The sequence below is a fragment of the Thalassophryne amazonica genome, chromosome 4, assembly GCF_902500255.1.
Source record: "Thalassophryne amazonica chromosome 4, fThaAma1.1, whole genome shotgun sequence".
Classification (NCBI taxonomy): Eukaryota; Metazoa; Chordata; class Actinopteri; order Batrachoidiformes; family Batrachoididae; genus Thalassophryne; species Thalassophryne amazonica.
In genome coordinates this window covers 112,540,757-112,556,808 of record NC_047106.1, presented here as the reverse complement: position 1 = coordinate 112,556,808, position 16,052 = coordinate 112,540,757, and the positions used below count along the sequence as shown (strand labels likewise).

At 41.6% G+C, this 16,052-nt stretch overlaps 1 protein-coding gene across 2 annotated transcripts in view; it reads left to right on the top strand.

Moving 5' to 3' along the window:
* The first annotated feature begins 15,695 nt into the window (after window positions 1-15,695).
* The window catches only part of LOC117508633 (cell adhesion molecule 2-like), a 717,110-nt gene continuing 716,753 nt past the window's right edge, over window positions 15,696-16,052 (top strand). For both annotated transcript variants that reach the window (XM_034168436.1, XM_034168434.1), the window contains exon 1: window positions 15,696-15,771. In XM_034168436.1, coding sequence (XP_034024327.1) covers window positions 15,711-15,771 — 61 coding nt within the window. In that variant the 5' untranslated portion in view covers window positions 15,696-15,710. The remainder of the gene's footprint in view (window positions 15,772-16,052) is intronic.

Here is a 16,052-nt window from a genome sequence, read left to right as displayed (position 1 = left end):
TGGAACATAGTGATCAGGGACGTGCCTATCCTATGATAGAAGTACCAAATCCTCGTGCAGGAACAGCAGGACAGCTATCAACCATGCTCGTTTATCGGACATGGAATGCTGATGATATCAAAGCAGCAGTCGACATGATACCATCGCCACATGTCGATATCGAGGGCTTTCTGCAGGATATAGAAAACATTAGAACATCTTACCACCTTAATGGACCTGAAGTCCAACAGGTGTGGATGAAAGCATGTGGCCCTAAATGGAGTCAGATACGCGGGGACTGGAATCCTGCAGACCAACAAGGCGTACCACTGACAATACCGGAGGTGTCCAGCGGAGGTCGTCAAGTCCAGACGTAAATCCTTGGCCAAGGTCCGATCGATTGATCGTGTCTGCAATTGTCGACCACCGTTGGCATCGTCTGGTTGACGAGATTTTCCCGAAGAAGACAGACAGGAAGTCGAGTCAGTGAGTAAAATTTCTTTGTAAACAGTACTGAGTGAGTGGTGATCAGATCACATAAACAGTTAAATTCCGCAAGCGATGATACAGAATCGTCTGTTAATGCAAAGCAGTTAAACTCTGTAAGGAGGGTGCGGACTCCTCTGTTTATATACGCGTACCGGTAGGGGATAAAAGTGATCACATAAAACAGTTAAACTCCGTAAGCGATGATACAGAATCGTCTGTTAATGCAAAGCAGTTAAACTCTGTAAGGAGTGTATGTAGCACATGGAGATGATGAAATATATTACCAGCACGGTAACTTAAGACAGCAGAAGCAGTGCAAACGCCCCAAAAAGCCATGGCAAAATAGACGAGGTGGACAGCCACAACATCAAGGACCCTGGCAACCACAACAGCAGCACAGACAGGGAGGGCCACCACGTGGTCCCCTGATTTGTTGGAACTGTGGGAAGAGCGTGGAATGGTGACATCATCTGGAAAGCCAGTGACTCATGCCACTCTCCTAACTGCACTACTGAAGGCTGTGAAATTGCCTAAACAAATTGCTATATGCAAATGTGCGGCTCACACCAAAGGCTCTGACAGTATTTCAAAAGGAAATGATTTTGCTGACAGAGCAGCAAAAGAGGCAGCAGCAGCTTCTTCTATTTTTGTTGTACAGGAAACTACTCCAGATTTGCATTTAGGTCATACACTGCTTGCTGACATGCAACAGCAGGCAACTGACAGAGAAAAACAAATGTGGATAGCTAAAGGAGCTACGTATGCAAATGATTTGTACGTATGCCCACAAAAGAAACCCATATTGCCAAAAAATGTTTAACTGGGCAGCTATTATGAGCCATGGCGTGACGCATGTCTCATCAGGGGGTATGATATCGCAATTGCAATCTATTTTTTTGTCTTTATGGGTTCGATGCATATGCAAAACAGCATTGTAGAGCATGCATGATATGTGCAAAACACAACTCACAAGGCAATTTGAGACCCCAAAGAGGCAAATTTCCAACACCACAATATCCCTTTCAAGTGATTCATATGGATTATATACAGCTGAGTAAACATGAAGGGAAGGAATTTTGTTTAGTCATAATTGATGCCTTCTCAAAATGGGTAGAATTGTTCCCTACAAAACATGCAGATGCACTTACAGTGGCTAAAGCACTGTGCAAAGACATCATTCCACGATTTGGAATACCAGAAACAGTCTATTCAGATAATGGAGCGCATTTTGTTAATACAATAGTGCAATACGTAGGAGAAGCGCTACAGGTTAATCTCAAAAATCATTGTGCTTATCATCCACAAAGTGCCGGATTAGTGGAAAGGACAAAGGGCACAATAAAAATAAGATTAAGGAAATGTATAGAAGAGACAAAACGAACCTGGATTGAATGTTTGGACCTAGTAAAATTGTATATGAGAATAACACCAACACCATCAGGGTTAACACCATTTGAGATACTTTATGGACGACCATATCGTCTACCAATTTTGACATGGATACTAAAATAGCAGATGAGGAACAAACATTAGCAAATTTTATGAAAAAGACATTAACACAGAAAGAGATAACTTAAACACATTTACTGCCGAATAATTTTGATCTTCCACAGGACGGCCTTCCAGTAGTCTAGCCAGGAGACTGGGTTTTCATCAGAGTCCAGTCCTCGTTGGGAAGGTCTATACCAAGTGCTGTTAACAACACCAACTGCAGTAAAGATAGCAGAGAGATCAACGTGGATACATCACTGTAAGATACAGCGTGTGTTGGCGGCCTCCACAGTGTAAGGGGAAGTCTGGCTACAAAGGGAGTCTATTTAATTAGCAATAGATTGTCTCAATGCCAGTGAAGCAGGGAGATCCTTGCACTATTAGGTGAGGTGGCTAACAACACTGTATCCTAGCAATCATGACTGAACTACAGCAGACCCCGGAGCGGCGTGCTCAGCGCCGCCGCTGCCGGACTGTTGGTAGGGCAGCCGGTTGCGTTGTGATCTTAGTGTGTTTCGTGCTCCTCGGATTCCTGGCCTGGTGGTTGACCCAAGAATTGCAGCTCACTGTGGACCGAGCCAGAGAACAACGCAAGCAACGTCAGAAGAGGTTTATTCATAATGTGAACGAGACAGATGGACACCCTCATATATACCATACTAATATGTGGTACAGATATGTTCATTTATTGGCTATGGAATTACGTTACTAATTGTTATGTTTGTTCGCAAATACCTATATCCTCAACACACCCAGCTCTGACGGCTAAACCGTACCCTGCTAGGGTGACAGAATGTCTTATCATACGGATGCATAATCAAACTGTATTTCGGGGGCAGCAGTTCTCAGCAAATCTGATAAGATGTAACACCACTTGCCTCAGTGCAACCACTTATATGATAGGGATTTCAACAGAGGACGTACAAGCGTGCCCAAGTGCTGCTCCATTGACTAGACTGAAGGGAAACGAAAAATATCATCACGTTAAATTGTCATCACAACGGCCATTCCCAATTTGCTTTTACGGGACAGGGAATAAAACTGTAGGTAAAATTAAGAAACGTCTGTGTACCCAAACGTATGTTTTATCAAATAATTTAAGCCTAACCAAAACATAATATGTGGGACGGGGATGTAATTATACAGGCTCCTGTCCATGGGGAACGGATGAATCATGTGCTTATGTTAGTAAGTTTTTGCTACCACCTGTAAATGGTACTCCGGTGTATGATGACATCTATTGGCTTTGTGGTTCCAGACTGTACATGAGTCTCCCACCAAATTGGGGTGGTGTGTGTGCACCTACCCAGGTGACTGACCATACATATGTGGTAGTGCCAAGGACCTCCACAGAGAAGAATGGCAGCACCAGACGGAGGAGATTGATATACCCAGATGTGTTACCACATGATCACATGTGGGGCTCGGATGTACTAAAGGACCAAAAAATTGTGGTCTGTAGGAGATAAAATAGCACATTCATTGTTCCCCTGGATAGGAGTGGGAAAAAATTCATTAATGATTGAAACTCTGAATTATCGATTGGGTCTGTTCATGAATGTAACTAAAAAAATAGTAGCAGCTCAAAACACTGAAATAGATGCTTTACGTACCATGGTGATGCAAAATTGCATGGTTTTAGACTTGCTTACTGGTTCACAGGGAGGAGTTTGTGTTCTGCTGAACACAACATGCTGTACTTTCATCCCAGACTCCATTCATTCAGTGGATATGCAGGACGCATTGGAAGAGCTGAATAAACTTCGTGATGCAATGCATAAAGACACCCTAGCCGTGAACTGGTGGAATCCCTGGTCCTGGTTGACTTCAGGACCATGTTGGCAGTTACTATTGAAAATGGTGACACCAGTTATTATAGTCCTAATTCTGATTGGACTTTGCATGTGTTGTGTGATCCCTTATATCAAAACAATGGTTGGCAAAATGGTGTCAAATACATTTGTACAGTGTAATCTGGCCTTCCAACAAACTATGCCAAAATATCAAGCATTGAAAGTCAGACCTTAGTGGAGAAAACTATAATGACTGTACTGAGAATTATGATGATATTGAAAAGCTCACAACTCCAGTTCAAGCTTGAACTGTTGACGTGATGAGTTAACACACTCTTAGCCTATGAAGCTTTAGCTGAAAAAGTAATAAGACAAGTGGTGTAGTCGAATAATACAGAAAAAACGGTTCATTTATACCAGTCAGCCGAAGTGATGTATGGTGGTGGTGTGGTGATAACAGAATCTTTGACAGACTGCCACGAAATGTGTCAGGTTATTGTGCATTAATATCATTATTGTTACCCATGACCCCTGAAGACGTTACGACATATGCAGCCTCTCTTATTCCTGAGGATTGGCAGAAAGGCATAGCCAGACATAGAGTAAAAAGAGATTGGAAAGGAGTAGGAAATCCAACATATATTGACGCAATAGGAGTCCCCAGAGGAGTGCCTGACGAGTATAAACTGGTTGATCAAATAGCAGCTGGATTCGAATCTTCCATCTGTTGGTGGTGTTCAATTAATAAAAACGTGGACAGAATAGATTAAGTTAATAAACTAACTAACTAAGCTGGGTGATGCCTACTGTATGTTTAACAGGTGATAAACAGGTGGGAAATGTTAAGGATTTTATATATATATATATATATGTTATCACTGTTAAACATTTGGACCTTTGTCTTCTTTCTGATGAGAACGGTGTTGTGCTGTTTGCACTTAACCCCGAGAATGTACGTGTTATTCAACCTTGTTTTAGCATGCTGGGGTCAATCTGAGCTGGGAATGAAGGGCTGGATGTACTTATTATTATAATATAACTTTGTTTTCGCAGCCTCTAACGACTGGGAGTAAGAGAACGTTTTGACTGTTGTGATGTGGTGCTTAGTGTGAAGGAGTGTGAAGGACAGGACACTTCAGGCAGATGCAGAACAGCTGATAACTGCAACAGACGAACGAGATGTGCTGACCTGTGTAAAAGAAAGTGTTCTTCCTTACAGCTGCACTTATTGACGTATGCGTTTATGTTACGGGAAGAAACTTGTCTTGCGTCATCACCCCCACCCTTAGGACAAGTTTTTGTTTATGTGATGAGGGCGTCTCTTAATAAAAAGAGCGGAAAAGCAGGCCAGACTTTAGTGTAGCCTTGGTGTACAGCCTGACTGCACTCCGCGCGTAAAATTTGACTTTCTGTCTCACTGGTGTTTCTTGACTCTGTTTGTCTTGTTAAAGGTTTTAAAAATGTTTGGAGGAGAAAATACCCAACAGACTAAAACAGTTAAATGTGGTCTATTAAACATTAGATCTCTCTCTTCTACGTCCCTGTTAGTAAATGATATAATAATTGATCAACATATTGATTTATTCTGCCTTACAGAAACCTGGTTACAGCAGGATGAATATGTTAGTTTAAATGAGTCAACACCCCCGAGTCACACTAACTGCCAGAACACTCATAGCACAGGCTGAGGCGGAGGATTAGCAGCAATCTTCTACTCCAGCTTATTAATTAATCAAAAACCCAGACAGAGCTTTAATTCATTTGAAAGCTTGACTCTTAGTCTTGTCCATCCAAATTGGAAGTCCCAAAAACCAGTTTTATTTGTTGTTATCTATCGTCCACCTGGTCGTTACTGTGAGTTTCTCTGTGAATTTTCGGACCTTTTGTCTGACTTAGTGCTTAGCTCAGATAAGATAATTATAGTGGGCGATTTTAACATCCACACAGATGCTGAGAATGACAGCCTCAACACTGCATTTAATCTATTGTTAGACTCGATTGGCTTTGCTCAAAATGTAAATGAGTCCACCCACCACTTTAATCATACCTTAGATCTTGTTCTGACTTATGGTATGGAAATTGAAGACTTAACAGTATTCCCTGAAAACCCCCTTCTGTCTGATCATTTCTTAATAACATTTACATTTACTCTGATGGACTACCCAGCAGTGGGGAATAACTTTCATTACAGTAGAAGTCTTTCAGAAAGCGCTGTAACTAGGTTTAAGGATATGATTCCTTCTTTATGTTCTCCAATGCCATATACCAACACAGGGCAGAGTAGCTACCTAAACTCTGTGAGTGAGAGAGATTATCTCGTCAATAGTTTTATATCCTCATTGAGGACAACTTTGGATGCTGTAGCTCCTCTGAAAAAGAGAGCCTTAAATCAGAAGTGCCTGACTCTGTGGTATAACTCACAAACTCGCAGCTTAAACCAGATAACCTGTAAGTTGGAGAGGAAATGGCGTCTCACTAATTTAGAAGATCTTCACTTAGCCTGGAAAAAGAGTCTGTTGCTCTATAAAAAAGCCCTCCATAAAGCTAGGACATCTTACTACTCATCACTAATTGAAGAAAATAAGAACAACCCCAGGTTTCTTTTCAGCACTGTAGCCAGGCTGACAAAGAGTCAGAGCTCTATTGAGCCGAGTATTCCTTTAACTAGTAATGACCTCATGACTTTCTTTGCTAATAAAATTTTAACTATTAGAGAAAAAATTACTCATAACCATCCCAAAGACATATTGTTTTCTTTGGCTGCTTTCAGTGATGCCGGTATTTGGTTAGACTCCTTCTCTCCGATTGTTCTGTCTGAGTTATTTTCAGTAGTTACTTCCTCCAAACCATCAACATGTCTATTAGACCCCATTCCTACCAGGCTGCTCAAGGAAGCCCTACCATTAATTAATGCTTCGATCTTAAATATGATCAATCTATCTTTATTAGTTGGCTATGTACCACAGGCTTTTAAGGTGGTAGTAATTAAACCATTACTTAAAAAGCCATCACTTGACCCAGCTATCTTAGCTAATTATAGGCCAATCTCCAACCTTCCTTTTCTCTCAAAAATTCTTGAAAGGGTAGTTGTAAAACAGCTAACTGATCATCTGCAGAGGAATGGTCTATTTGAAGAGTTTCAGTCAGGGTTTAGAATTCATCATAGTACAGAAACAGCATTAGTGAAGGTTACAAATGATCTTCTTATGGCCTCAGACAGTGGACTCATCTCTGTGCTTGTTCTGTTAGACCTCAGTGCTGCTTTTGATACTGTTGACCATAAAATTTTATTACAGAGATTAGAGCATGCCATAGGTATTAAAGGCACTGCGCTGCGGTGGTTTGAATCATATTTATTTAATAGATTACAATTTGTTCATGTAAATGGGGAATCTTCTTCACAGACTAAGGTTAATTATGGAGTTCCACAAGGTTCTGTACTAGGACCAATTTTATTCACTTTATACATGCTTCCCTTAGGCAGTATTATTAGACAGCATTGCTTAAATTTTCATTGTTACGCAGATGATACCCAGCTTTATCTATCCATGAAGCCAGAGGACACACACACTAATTAGCTAAACTGCAGGATTGTCTTACAGACATAAAGACATGGATGACCTCTAATTTCCTGCTTTTAAACTCAGATAAAACTGAAGTTATTGTACTTGGCCCCACAAATCTTAGAAACATAGTGTCTAACCAGATCCTTACTCTGGATGGCATTACCCTGACCTCTAGTAATACTGTGAGAAATCTTGGAGTCATTTTTGATCAGGATATGTCATTCAATGAGCATATTAAACAAATATGTAGGACTGCTTTTTTTTGCATTTGCGCAATATCTCTAAAATTAGAAAGGTCTTGTCTCAGAGTGATGCTGAAAAACTAATTCATGCATTTATTTCCTCTAGGCTGGACTATTGTAATTCATTATTATCAGGTGGTCCTAAAAGTTCCCTGAAAAGCCTTCAGTTAATTCAAAATGCTGCAGCTAGAGTACTGACGGGGACTAGAAGGAGAGAGCATATTTCACCCATATTGGCCTCTCTTCATTGGCTTCCTGTTAATTCTAGAATAGAATTTAAAATTCTTCTTCTTACTTATAAGGTTTTGAATAATCAGGTCCCATCTTATCTCAGGGACCTGTTAGTACCATATCACCCCAATAGAGCGCTTCGCTCTCAGACTGCAGGCTTACTTGTAGTTCCTAGGGTTTTTAAGAGTAGAATGGGAGGCAGAGCCTTCAGCTTTCAGGCTCCTCTTCTCTGGAACCTTCTCCCAATTCGGATCAGGGAGACAGACACCCTCTCTACTTTTAAGATTAGGCTTAAAACTTTCCTTTTTGCTAAAGTTTATAGTTAGGGCTGGATCAGGTGACCCTGAACCATCCCTTAGTTATGCTGCTATAGACTTAGACTGCTGGGGGGTTCCCATGATGCACTGAGTGTTTCTTTCTCTTTTTGCTCTGTATGCACCACTCTGCATTTAATCATTAGTGACTGATCTCTGCTCCCCTCCACAGCATGTCTTTTTCGTGGTTCTCTCCCTCAGCCCCAACCAGTCCCAGCAGAAGACTGCCCCTCCCCGAGCCTGGTTCTGCTGGAGGTTTCTTCCTGTTAAAAGGGAGTTTTTCCTTCCCACTGTCGCCAAGTGCTTGCTCACAGGGGGTTGTTTTGACCGTTGTAATTATTGTATGGCTTTGCCTTACAATATAAAGTGCCTTGGGGCAACTGTTTGTTGTGATTTGGCGCTATATAAATAAAATTGATTTGATTTGATTTGTCACCTCACACTGACACGTTTTCTATTTTCCCTATATTTTTGTATATTCTGGATCACCAGATCCGGAATCCGGATCCGATCATCACCAACCTTTGTTGTTTGATAGAACATTTGACTATGTTACACCCTAATTTTTTTCAAGCCTTTCTGCCTTGTTTTTGTGGAGTTAGAAACTAGAATGTCAAAATTCCCCCTATCCTGCAATACTGAAGAATCCTTTAAAAAATTCCTGGATCCGGATCGTGATCCAGATCACCACTAAAATTTAATCACTTGTTCCTCTTGTCATTTCCAACCACTCCTCAAAATTTCATCAAACTCCGTTCAAAACTTTTTGAGTTATCCTGCAGACAAACAGACAAACAAACAAACGCGACTGAAAACATAACCTCCTTGGCGGAGGAAATTACCAAATGTAACATATAATAATGAGCAGAGATATCGCTGCAATATTGTATGTTAATGACCTTCACATAAGCAACCAATGTGACATGTCGGCATTGAAATGTATGTAGGAGTACTCCTGAGTTTTTGTAGGATTGGTTCTTACCTAAGAACAAATCCTGGATAGGAAAACATTCATGAATGACACAATCTTCATAAAAAAAAACTTCAGAAGCACGACTGAGGAACAAATTTGTTCTTAAGAACGGTTCGTGAATGAGGCCCATGATTATTTATTATTTGTTTGGTGTCAAAGCTGTTCCTCGGGTGCTAGTGTTGGGTCAGCAGGTTGATTTGAAATAGGAGTGGCATGAAAGGCCACAGTGTAAATATTGAACTAAATTTGCTTGGCAGCATGTTAAACCATGTGTAAAATCCACACGATGGGCTTAGAAAATGATCCCGAACTGAAGCTGCTGTTCCCCCTCCCTCTCCGTCTTTATTGACAGTCACAGTCATTTCTGTGGCCCTCTCAGAGGAGCATTTGAAGCAACAGGGATGTCCGGCAGGCCATTACCCTCCACTAAGAGTTTGCACAGATTCTTGACATGCACCCAACACCGGGTCATGACCTCACCATCTAACTCACCCACAGGAGAGCCTTTCTTTTGTACCCATCTACAATGTCCGTGTGACACTGCTCACATTTTAAGGCGTCTCTCACACAGATGGTGTGTGCATAACATTTACAGGCATATCTAACACTTACACCCAAAGCACCACTATCTGCCACAAACATGCCACTGCTCAGTACAAACATGTCACAAAACATCACATGATTGCCGGGGTTGCTGACCGAATGCCCCCCCCCCCCCCAAAAAAAAGGGTCCACCCTGCCTTCACTGCTTCACAGCGTATCCATCATTTCGGAGCTCAGAAGCACGTCTCTCTACAACCAAAGCGATCAAAGGGATTAATGTGATCATTAACCATCAGATGACAAAGTAAAACCTCTTAAATGATTCTAAAGTCAGTTTTAAGCAGAAACAAAGCCATTTAAAGCAGAAACGAGGCGATAATCAGTGAGTCGCGACTGATGCTCTGAAATCGCACACTGATCGCTTCCTCTGTCTTTTATGATGAAATAATGCTGAATTTATGTGGAAATGATTGTTGTACATGGTTGAGATGAGTTGCCTCCGCAGGGTGGCTGGGCGCTCCCTTAGAGATAGGGTGAGGAGCTCGGTCACTCGGGAGGAGCTCGGAGTCGAGCCGCTGCTCCTCCACGTCGAAAGGAGTCAGTTGAGGTGGCTCGGGCATCTTTTCCGAATGCCCCCTGGACGCCTCGCTGGAGAGGTGTTCCGGGCACGTCCCATTGGGAGGAGGCCCCGGGGAAGACCCAGGACATGCTGGAGGGACTACATCTCTCGGCTGGCTTGGGAACGCCTTGGGGTTCCCCCGGAGGAGCTGGGGGAGGTGTGTGTGGATCGGGAGGTCTGGGCGGCTTTGCTTGAGCTGCTGCCCCCGCGACCGAACTCCGGATAAAGCGGAAGAAAATGGATGGATGGATGGATGATTGTTGTACAAAAGCTTCAGATATCTGATAGCTGAGCTCCGAAATGTCACATGCACAGTGAAGGCAGGGTGGACCGATTCTTAGGGTGGACTGTTCAGTCAGTGACACCGGATCTGGATCCAGATCACCTCCAAAATTCAGTAGAGTCTTCCATGCCGTAATATCTATCTGTGGTGCAAATTTGGTGAGAATCCATGAAGTAGTTTTGACGTAATCCTGCTAAAAGTAATCCTTCAAAGCCTATATAAAGTGAAGCTTGATCCAGAATCTGGATCCGGATCACATCTAAAATTTAATGGGTTCTTCTATGGCTTAATATCTATCTGTGGTAAAAAATAAATAAATAAATAAATAAAAAATAAAAAAATCTGTGAAGTAGCTTTTGATGTAATCCTTCAAAGTCTATATAAAGTGAATCTTGATCCAGAATCCGAATCCAGATCTGGGTCACCTCCAAAATTTAATGGATTCTTCCATGTCCTAATCTGTATCTGTGTTGAAAAGTTTGTCGAAATCCGTGCAGTAGCTTTGATGCAATCCTGCTAAGACTAATCAGTTAACGGGGGCAACTTGGATGTTGCAGCTGTGAGGGATCGCGCTGACGCACGGCAGCAGCTGTGTGCGCGCTGATGGTGGCCTGATTGAGTCGTTTCTGAGTCTCCGGGTCACCTCGGACCCTCTTCTATTGTTGGTGGTTCTGGCACACATCACTGATTTCTGGCAGAGAAGAAGTTTGATGCTTTTTTTCCCCCTCTCTCTCTTCTGGATTCATTATGCGTTTGTGTCACGGCCGTGAGTGTTCTGGGCACGTCCCATTGGGAGGAGGCCCCGGGGAAGACCCAGGACACGCTGGAGGGACTACATCTCTCGGCTGGCTTGGGAACGCCTTGGGGTTCCCCCGGAGGAGCTGGGGGAGGTGTGTGTGGATCGGGAGGTCTGGGCGGCTTTGCTTGAGCTGCTGCCCCCGTGACCCGAATCCGGATAAAGCGGAAGGAAATGGATGGATGGATGGATGAAGCTGCTAATGAAATAACTGTATAACGTAACTAATAAAGTAACATTTCAAAGTCACTGTGGCAACACTGGCTGCAATGCACCATGGGAGGTTGGGATTTTAAATGTTGTTACTGTGGTTCATGATAGTTTCACAGTGTTGTTAGTGTTCCAGTTTTTGTAGTTCAGTTGTTTTTGTCAGTTTAGTTAAGTGTCCAGTTGCAGTTACCATGAGTGACAAGTGGAGTGCGTTTGATGTCTTCTGCCACAGTCTGTTTGTGGGTGTGTAAAAATAAAAGCAGCTGAATGCACACAAGGCAAAAAGCTCTGGCTCGGTTTTCATTCTTCCCCTCAACTCAACACAATATATTAAAAGTGAAGTGGCCTGTGTACATGTATGCATGCATGTGTGTATAACTTCGATCATGGACAAACGGACGAGCTGACATTTGCCTTTTGGCATGCTTATGTATTTTGGGTCAAGGATGAATGCCTCCGAAACAAAACATTGATAGGACTAATATTTTTTGGAGAAGCTATGGATATTAGCTAACAACACTGAACGATGGACATTGATATTTACGTTCTGGACTCACATGCCATTTCAGCAGGGGGCGGTAAATCATCTTTATATTAAAAGCGTGAATGCGTGCACGATTTTATTTAGTAAGTTCAATGTAAGTACATAATAAAATTACAAATACATTAAAAATACAGGGATGACTGTCAGGGTTTGGATTTTTGCTTTGTTTGCTCTGTTTAGTTATTTTGCTTGGTTAGTTTTTCTCTGCATGTTTGTTATCTTGCTGGTCTCTTTCCTGCTTTGGTTTTCTCTGTCCCTTTCTCTCTTGTCTTCTTCTTGGATCTTGATGGTGGGCGTTTCACTCTGTATGGCCACACCCTTATTCTGGTGCTTTCCATGCACACCTCTTCCTAATTTACAGCTCATCACCTAAGTGTATTTAAGGTTCACAGGTTCCACTAGTCCCTCGTCAGATCCATGTGCCTTGTGCCTCTTTCCAGCTCTGTTTGTGTGTTTCGTCCTGCTTGCCTCATCATTTTTTATCACCTGCCTGTGTATCCAACTCCACCTCTGCCTGATGTTTTTTGTGCTGCTGCTTGTTTTGGACTGCCTCAATGTGTACAGACATCTGTTTGATAACTCACTAAACCTTTTTGAACTACAGAGCTGTTTGTCTGAGTCTTGCACTTGTGTCCAACCATTCCTGACTACTGAACCTGATAAGGACACAAAAAGCGAAAACACTGATTTGCATTGTGGTCCTTTTAAAAATCAAATGACAAAATAGAAGTACAAATAAAATAAAAATGATAATAACAATAATAATACTGTTAATAATAATAATAATAATAATAGTGTGTATTTGGTAACAAGAACCTAAACCATTTATAAATACATTAAGACAGCAAATTAACATAAATATTATGTAATTAACAGGAAATAAAAGGGTTGAGTGTTGAGGTCTAAGGTCCACGTTTCTAAAAACATTCTGGACTCACACACATTCCAACTCATTGAAACGTTGCTTAATTTATTACCACCCTTGAAAAATGTCAGCTACCTATTTTATAAACATCACCCAATCTAAAGCCTGTGGATCCCCACAGGCAACACACTAGTATCTATTATATAACAGCTGACTGGATCCTTGTCATTTGATTGTCGGGTTGTTTGTCACGTGACATGGATTATTCATAGCATTTGCTGTTGTTTCATTGACTGTGCAATAGTTCTTTTTAGCATGCAATTTTTGTCCTGTATGAAACATGCTATTGCACGCTCTGACCACTGTACATGCTCACACTACCAAAGGTGGCATTTAGCTAAACATAGCAGAGTTTGTTTTGCTGGCAGACGACGATTTGAAAGAGCTAATTGACACTGCTAATTCTTCTAACACACGCAAAAAAAACAAACAAACAAATCCACTACGCTGTAAGCCGTCTGAAGGCATGGAGAGCTGTTAGAATAAAAAGCTGGACAAATTTCTGACGTGATTTATTTGCTGAACAGAGGAACTACACAAAGTCTTTTTTTTTTTTTTTTTTTTTTTGGAAGTACAGGAAGTCAGTGCACGGCATCACGAACTACACTGTCGCAATTTTGGACTCCAATTTAAAGTTTGTGTTGGACTGTTAAACACCAGTGGAACACCAAAATGTAAGTCCCTTTTCTGTTGTTTATTGTATAAATTAATATAATATGACAAGGATCTATTTTAGCCATTATATAAAACAAATAATGAATGTTTTTACATTCTTTCAATGAAACGAATATTTAATTCAGTGAAATATTCGTACCACTGAACTCATGATCATTTGTTATTTGTATAATATATTCACATTTTATGTACAATTAATAAAGTTAGCAGCACCGCACATCAGCAAAAAAGTCTTTAACGATTTCATTTTCCCCAAAACAATAATGTTAGCCTAGCTCTATTGTAATAGGCTAAGTAGTTCATCCATATTTGTCATCACTCATATTCAACCACTTTTCCGTGATCGGGTCACGGGGGCAAAGGGTTCTAGCATCCATCCATAGCCATATTTATCTCCGAGGCAATCTCATGAATGTACCTTTTACGGAAGTAGAGATTTTTTATGTCAGGTGGCCAAGTGGTTAATGCGCTTGGTTTCAGTTCGGAAGGTTCTGGGTTCAAATCCCACCCCTGCCACATTTCTCCATGTAATGTGGAGTTGCGTCAGGAAGGGCATCCGGCGTAAAACCTGTGCCAAATCAACATGCAGATCCACCTTGGATTTGCTGTGGCGACCCTGAGTGCAAACAAGGGAGCAGCCGAAGGGACTTACTCTCTCCAAGCTTCTGAGGGCTCTGAATACAACATCAACTACAATTCTACCATCTCAAATCGTGAATAACACAGAAAAGTGCTGACAAGTGTTTCTAATGCGGTCAATTTAAAAAAGCAACAAAAAGATAGAATGTGATTACGTGGATGGACAAAAAAAATTCAGAACCAGTTTATTAGGATAAATAATAAAACTTAGTTACTGTGGTTTGGTTTATACGATGGCGTTTTAGGGCCACATTGAATTTTTTGTTTTGTTTTTAGACTTCGAGAATAAAGTTGTAATATTACGAGAATAAAGTCATAATTTTACAAGAATAAAGTTGTAATTTTACGAGAAAAAACTTGTAATCGTGAAAGAGGAAAAAAAGCTTGATTTCGGAAATGAAACATTGACAGCACACAAAACATCCTCCGTGACTCCTCTGTTGCGCTGCATCCACGTCAAACTTCTATAAAACGGTTTTGCTTGTTCATAAACCCAAGTCTGAGGCACTGTTGAGTTAACTACTTCTAAGGCTGTTTTAAAAAAAAAACCCTTCTAAGCTGCTTCCACGTGATAGCGTTAGCCTATGTTAGCTGTGTGTTGACCGTAACGTTGTTTTTTCTCATAAAAATACGACTTTATTCTTGTAAAATAATGATTTTTTTCTCGTAATATTAGGACTTTATTATCAGTCTTCAAATTATGACTTTATTCTCATAATATTATGACTTTATTCTCATAATATTACGACTTTATTCTCATAATATTATGACTTTATTCTTGTAATATTACGACTTTATTATCAAAGTCTTAAAATTACGACTTTATTCTCGTAATATTACGACTTTATTCTCGAAGTCTAAAAAAAAAAAAATAATAATAATAATTCAATGCAGCCCTAAAACGCCATCGTAGGTTTTCACGTGGAACCATGGTTTGATGAATTGTGATCGTTATTCCCGGTCTCCCCTATTATCACGCACTGAGTCTGTCTGCGTGGTTCCATTTCAGCTCCATGGTTTTATAGGACAGCCAGCAATAGTTTTTGGCAGTTTCTGTGGACGTCTTTCGAGGTGTTCTCCATTGGTGAGGCGTCTTCATTAGTCAAAAAGTGTGGGCGGGACTCTGCTGCGCTCTGCAGCGAGTCAAAGAGAAAGGCGATAAAGGGAGGCAAGAGCTGCACTTTGCCGACGAGCATCTGTGTCGTCCTGCTTCAGTCCAGTGCTCACTGCCGCCCGGATCTGCGCACACACATACACACACATACACACGTACCGAGTTATCAATGTAACTCCGCTCATCCTGTGAAACTGCACCGTCTGCCTGGATAAGTGCACCGACAACGACAACCGACACAAACAAGCATCAGAGCGCAGCTCGACGGCCAAAGACAACAGAATATGATCGTCAAGCAGCACTTGATCTTCATCCTCTCCAGCCTGTGCGCGGACCTCTTTAAAGGTGAGAACCCGAGCCGCACAGACGGGCGTGGTGATGTGCGCGAGGTGTGGAGATGACATGTGTTCGTTTTGTCACATCACGCGCAGAGGTGCTGATGTCGTGTTTTTTTTTTTTTTTTTTTTTTGGTTTGCGTGGCCGCTCGGTGTGCGCTGTGCAGGAATGCGCTGGAAGTTGAATCGTGCGTCGTTATACGACGAGCACAATGCGGCTGCACAAGTTTTACTGTCGGGGGGCAACTTGGATGTTGCAGCTGTGACGGATCGCGCTGACGCACGGCAGCA